This window comes from Chrysochloris asiatica, unplaced genomic scaffold (genome assembly GCF_000296735.1).
Source record: "Chrysochloris asiatica unplaced genomic scaffold, ChrAsi1.0 scaffold00221, whole genome shotgun sequence".
Classification (NCBI taxonomy): domain Eukaryota; kingdom Metazoa; phylum Chordata; class Mammalia; order Afrosoricida; family Chrysochloridae; genus Chrysochloris; species Chrysochloris asiatica.
This window is the reverse complement of record NW_006408739.1, coordinates 3924935-3931772: the sequence shown is the minus strand read 5'-3', so window position 1 is coordinate 3931772 and position 6838 is coordinate 3924935. Positions and strand designations below refer to the sequence as shown.

The 6838-nt window shown below is 41.8% G+C and overlaps 1 protein-coding gene across 1 annotated transcript in view; it reads left to right on the top strand.

The window, feature by feature from the left end:
• Positions 1-2306, top strand: part of FUT8 (fucosyltransferase 8 (alpha (1,6) fucosyltransferase)) — a 266134-nt gene extending 263828 nt beyond the window's left edge. The window contains exon 9 of the mRNA XM_006873057.1: positions 1959-2306. Coding sequence (XP_006873119.1) covers positions 1959-2276 — 318 coding nt within the window. The 3' untranslated portion in view covers positions 2277-2306. The remainder of the gene's footprint in view (positions 1-1958) is intronic.
• Positions 2307-6838: the final 4532 nt, after the last annotated feature.

Below are 6838 nucleotides of genomic sequence, written 5' to 3'. Positions count from 1 at the left end.
TAACCGGTGGAACTGCACTCAGGGATGGTTTTAGTCTGGAAATTAGAACATGAGGCACATTCTTTTGCCACCACAAACTCTTCTTATCAGCCAGCATGGTAAGTTTGAGGTGCTCACTAACTGCTTCTCCTCTTGAACTGGCGCTTTGGCTTGGCAGAACTTTAAGGCGAGGACTAAAAACAGGCAGCAGAGGTGGCGGCCCTGGGGGAGGCCAGGCCTCCCCGTGCCTGCAAGCATAGGGTGCTCAGGGTCGCATCTCCAGTTCCGCTCTTGCTGGGGCCATTTTGTTTCACAGGGAACTCTGGGGCTCTAGGTGCGACCGCGGGTCCGGTTTTTGTGAGCGAAGCCGATCGTTCTAGGTGGTGGCTTGCTAATTGTCGCTTGCTGGGTTTTGTAGTCTTTAAAGGCTGGCAGTACTTTGCCCGCTGCTCACTGGGAACTCACAGGAACTTTTTAAAGTATTGAAGAGCAGAGATGTCAGCTTGAGGACTAAGGTGCGCCTGACCCAGGCCATGGTGTTTTCAATAACCTCATATGGATGCGAAAGCTGGACAGTGAATAAGGAAGATCGTAGAAGAATTGATGCCTTTGAGTTGTGGTGTTGGAGGAGAATACTGAAAGTGCCATGGACTGCCAAAAGAACCAATAGATCTGTTTTGGAAGAAGTGCAACCAGAATGCTCCTTGGAGGCCAAGTTGGCTAAGCTTCGTCTCTCCTACTTTGGACATATTGTCTGGAGGGAACAGTCGTTGGAGAAGGATGTCATGTTGGGTAGGGTGGAGGGTCAGAGAAAAAGAGGAAGACCCTCAACGAGATGGATCAGCCAGGTGGCATCATTGATGGACTCAAGTGTGGCAGCGGTAGTGAGGTTGGCCCAGGATCGGACGTTGTTTCGTTCTGCAGTGCATGGGGTCGCTATGGGTCGGTTCTGACTCGATGGCTCCTGACAACAACAACAACAGCTGACTGGGCAGTGGCCACGCGGTCCCTGGCTGCCTGCACATGCGGCGCCTGCGCTGTAGGACGGAAGCGTTTGGCGCCTGATGGGCGCGTACCTGGAGGCAGTTGTTGGTGGGCGTCGACCCTGGATAAAGACATGCTTGGTAGAGTGGAAAATCAATGAAAAAGAAGATCCCTAATGGGAAGTATTGGCCCAATGGCAGCAGCAATGGGCTCAAGTGTAGCAAGATTGTGAGATTGGCACCAGACTAGGCCGTGTTTTGTTCTGTTGTGCACATGGTCACTATGAGTCGGTACCGATTTGATGGCACCTAACAGCAATACCAACAACAAGGCTGTAAATATTTACAGGGAGTCCTGGTGTGGTACTTACTGTCAGATAAACACGGAACTGCTAACCATAAGGTCAGTGAATTCAAATCCACCAGCCACTCTTTGTAAACCCTATACATGATAGCAGTGAGTCAAAATGGAACCGATGGTAGTTAACAACAACAACAAATCTTTACATGAGCAGAAAGCCTCATCTTTCTCCCACACAGTGGCTGGTGAGTGTGAACTACCAACCTAGCAGAGCCACCAGAGCTCTTTAATGTTCAGTTCATCATTGGTGTTGAAGTGCTGTTGAGTTGCTTCTGACTCATAGTAACCCTGTATAGATTTACTGAGGAGTAATTGGTGTATTTGAATCATCAACCTTGCAGTTAGCTTGTGTTTAGCAGTCCAGTGCTCATTCTGTAGCACCACATCAGGGCTCCAATGTTCATGTAAAACACAATAAAACAGTTTTTTTCCTCCAGATGTCTTAATTTTTTAAACCTTGCACAAATCAATAAATAAAAGTACAAAGATGAAAAATTACTTAATAGACTGAACACTTGTGACTGGAGATCACTACTTCTTAGCCTCCTGAGTCCTGGAGCCCAATCTCTTTGGTCAAAGATTTTGAAGGACAGTTTTTATGTATTAACAGATCTGTTTTTTCTTTCTTTCCCAAGGTCTGTCGAGTTGCTTATGAAATCATGCAGACACTGCATCCTGATGCCTCTGCAAACTTCCATTCTTTGGATGACATCTACTATTTTGGGGGCCAGAATGCCCACAACCAGATTGCTATTTATCCTCACCAACCTCGAACTGCAGATGAAATCCCCATGGAGCCTGGAGATATTATTGGTGTGGCTGGAAATCACTGGGATGGCTATTCTAAAGGTGTTAACAGAAAACTGGGAAAGACGGGCCTATATCCCTCTTACAAAGTTCGAGAGAAGATAGAAACAGTCAAGTACCCCACATATCCTGAAGCTGAGAAATAAAGGTCACCTGGAAGAAATGAACAGCCAAACAATAAACCAGGAAGGCCCTGACTTCACAGCATGTGGTTAAATGAGTAGACACCCTCAGCATTGGTAGCAACTGAGAACAGACAAATGCTTCGCTGGTGGAATTCCTCTTTAACAAGGGCTGCAGTGCCCTCACACCCATGCACAGTTCAGTCATGTACTCACATGTAACATGCAAACAGGTGGTTTTCTACTTTGCCCCTTCTTTCAAGGTTTTGTCCCCATAAAACAAACACTGCCACATTGTATAATTTAAATGACACAGACATATTTTGTGTGAGACTTCAAACATGGTGCCTATATCTGAGAGACCTGTGTGACCCAATGAGAAGACCAAATCACTCCCTACTGTCAAGAGAGTCGATTCTTAGCCAGTGGTGGTGATATGACCACTGAGTTCACTCCAATCAACAGATTCAGAATGAGAACGGCCATTTTTTCCTTTATAAAGTTGTCTGGATTTATTTTTTAAAAGTAATTGCATCACTTTATCCACCTCATCATTAATAAATCAAGCATACATCAGAAAATAAAATATTCACACTCCATTAGGAACTTTTGTAAAACAATGCCATGAACAGATTCTTTAGTACTTAATGTTTCTGAACATTCTCTTTGTTAACAAAAATAAATTTTAAAAAGAGGAATTTGGTAAAGTTTCTAGAATTTTGCATCATTGGATAATGTGTTGGGATAATTTTATAGTGGAAAAACCATGATAAAAAAAAAGCAGTTTTATAATTTTTGTTCTTTTTGGTTCTAATAGAGGATTTAGCTAAGAGAGTCATCAGTCCATCGTAACTGTGAAAACTGAATTTAGTTAGTGTATATTACAAGTTTGCTAAGAACACCTTTTGGGAGTTTTCATTCGCTTATTTTGAACATCATTTAATTCTTTTTAATGGGATGAAATAATCATTCACCTTGCCACCAGAGGAACTGTTTCCTCTATTTCTAAATGTAACCATTTCAGGCTCATTTAATAACCTTTCTGACTGTGGCTAGGTCACTTTTTTGTGAGTTCGGGCCTTTCAGTCTATTTAGGTACCAACTGTGCCATTTTCTATCAGGTCCTGCTTTTTTTTAAATGCCAGAATATTTGGAACTAGGAAGCTGACTCTGTTTCTGAAATATGTGTCTCATCATATATAGAATTCAGTAAACAAAGGAGAAAAGAATCAGTGTGAAACCCAAAATGAAGTTGAAATGATCTCTTCCAAATACTTCCTTGTAGCACTCCATATTAGGATCACTTCAGAAGGTAAACTCCGATGATCCTGCTGAATATCACTTTTGTCCTATTTGTATGTAGCCTGCCTCCTTTAGATGCCTGGCAGATGCATTTCACAGTGTGTGTAATATGTTCCAAAAGAAAAATTGAGCTAGGTAGGAATCAATAACAGACCGGGTATTGAGTATCAGGGATTCCAGACAGAAAAACACAACTCCTGGCATTTACATCCTTAAAATACTGTGTGCAAAATCTCAACAAACATCGAAATTCTTTCTACCTCTCAAGTCAAGGTTCCCAGGGAGCAAAAACTACCTAGCAACTTTCAGTTTAGTTTTGGTACAAGTAAAAAGAATTTTGAATTAAAATATCAAATATGAGCCAAAATGATGAGTTATTTTCCACTTTCCATTTCAGTGGTCTTCAGAACATCCACAACTGGGGTCTGATTTGTGCCTTTCTAGGAGAAAAATCCATAGTCATCAAGTTGATTCTGACTCACCACTACCTTGTAGGACAGAGCAAAACTGCATTATAGGGTTTCCAAGGCTGTAATCTTTGTTGAAGCAGACTGCCACGGCTTTCTCTCATAGAGTTCAAATCACCAACCTATCACTTCGTAGCCGAGCACTTAATCACTGCACCACCATGGATCGTGTTCCTTCTAGGAGAACCAATGGTAAATCCATCTCTTTTCATTCTAAATTGACCCAGTTCCAGAAATGAAAGTACCAAAAGAACAGAAAGATGAAGAAAGTAAATTAAGGGGTGGCTGCTGTGCTGCTATAGGATAAGCACTAGACTGCTAACCACAGGTTCAGTGGTTCAAACCCACCAATTGTTCTTTGGAAACTTTATACAGGATTGCTATGTTTCGAAACTGACTCGATGACCCTTAAAAACAACCCAAATTGGAGACAAAGATTTTATTTCAGATAGTATATCTTTCAGTTCTATACACTGGATTTTTTTTTATGGTTTGTACTTTTCTGCTGAGAGTTTCTCTATTTACTACAAATATACTTGACTTCACTGAACTATTATAATTGTTGTTGTTGTTGTTAAGTGCCGTCGAGTCGGCTCCGACCCATAGCGACCCTGTACAGGGTTTCCGAGGGTGTAAATCTTTACGGGAGTAGAAAGCCTCATCTTTCTCCCGCGGAGTGGTGGTAGTTTCGAACCGCTGATGGTAAGGTTTGCAACCCAATTCGTAACCACTATGCTACCAGAGCTCCTGAATTATTATAATAACTGCTCTAAAACATTTTCTGCTACGTCCAACATGTGAATTACCTCACAGTGGCCTAAGTAAATGTTTATGCTGTGAATTCTGTTATATTTCTCCAAAGTGGAGGATTTTATAAAATGCAGTGCTCAGTGAGGAGTACAAAAGAGAATTTAATGGTTCCTAGTAGCAGTTTCCCTCATGGAAACATGCAGTAGCTATTCCAAGAAACATGACAGGTCAGAGGTAGGCCTTGGCAAGTTCTTTGGTTTCAACTGTCATTGACTTTATGCACATTTGAGCACTTGCCCTTTGGTCATGCATTCACTCCTGGTTCTTTATACAAGTCCCAATCTCTAACCTGAGCAGCTACTCAGCCTTGCCACCTCCAGTCCAATTCAGTGCCCACAGAAAACCTGCTTTTCTCATCTGAATCTTAAGTAACACAGTCTTGATTTTTTTATTTCTACCATCATCAGACAATGAATTCATGTGCATGAATCTCTTGTAATTCTACTCTTCATGCAGTTCCCATCCTAATTAACTATGGTTTTGTCAATGACATTTCCAACATATAATAGGAAGCAAACATTGCCTAGGAGAGTCTAGGTAAGATATATCTGGACTGTAGACATAATGAAACTATGACTCCATATACTCATGTCCATTTAAAATAAAAGATTTCAAAGAGTTTCACAAATCAACATCACTACAGTTGAGGCTAGGCCATGCTTTGTGTAAACCTGTGTCAATTTGGACATAACCTGTACTTTAAAAACGAACAACTGCAATGTATTGAAAGTCATGGCCACAGCTGTTAAGAGTTCAGCTAGCTTCCTGGTCTCCTGTCATCTGTAACTGTTCTCTATAACCTCTTTTCTCATGCTAGTGTCTTATGAAGACTATTGTTGCCTAACTAACTGCCTATGTGGGTAAAGAAAAGGCCATTAACAAAAGAAAAAGGCGTGTTTGTTCATACCCAGCTGGGTAGGAAAGCATCTGTGGAGGCTGAGAAATGCAGTACAGAGAGCACAGATATTTTACACTGTGGGTATGCTCAGTAGCCCGAGGAATGCTGGGACTTTGATTCCTGGCCAGTCTTAATCTCTAGTGAATTACCGCATCTAAAAATTCCCAGTCTAGCAAAAGAAATGGAACATAGTGAGTACAAAAGCAGAAGACTCCACTTTGTTTTGTTGACCCTTGTCATAGTGCCTGCAAGCAGATGTCCCTCCCGTGTTGTAGATTCTTTAGGGAGTTCTGTAGTACTACTCATTGAAGACCACGAAACTGCAAAGTTTGGAGAGCTTTGTTTTCTTCACCTGTGGAATGAAATAGTTGGATTTATTCAAGATTTGCAAATTCCATTGTCTAGTTGGGTTCCACAGGCCTAATGGGGGCAGCCACCACTCAGCTCCAGCTGATGATTGTTTTAAGGACAAAATATGTTTCTGTTTTTCAAGATAAGCAAAATCATCTACATATTTCAAGAAAAAATAAGTTTATGCAAAATCTTTAGATTTTTGTTGTTGTTAAGTGCCGTCAAGTCTGTTCCGACCCATAGAGACCCTGTACAGGGTTTCCGAGGCTGTAAATCTTTATGGGAGCAGAAAGCCTCATCTTTCTCCTGCGGAATAGCTGGTAGTTTTGAACTGCTGACCGTGAAGTTAGCAGCCCAACTCGTAACCACTACGCTACCAGAGCACCTCTAGGATTTTAGATGTTGTTAAAAGCCATTGAGTCAAAAAAAAAAAAAAAAGCCATTGAGTCGACTTCCAACTCATAGAGATCCTGTATAGGGTTTCCAAGGAGCAGCTGTTGAGCTTGAACCGCCAACCTTTCAGTTCAAACGGCTTTACAGTCTGGCGCATTAACCCACAGCGCCACACCAGGAATCCTTAGCCCAGTTTATTCACTTGGAAACTGAAACTCAGTAATTTGTCCAAGTCATTAAGCTGAAACATGGTAGGGCCAGAATTCAAATATAGACTTTTAATCATCTCAAGGAGTCCTGGCGTGGCGCTGTGGATTAATGCGCTAGACTGCAAGGTCGTTTTGAGCTATAAGATTGGCGGTTCA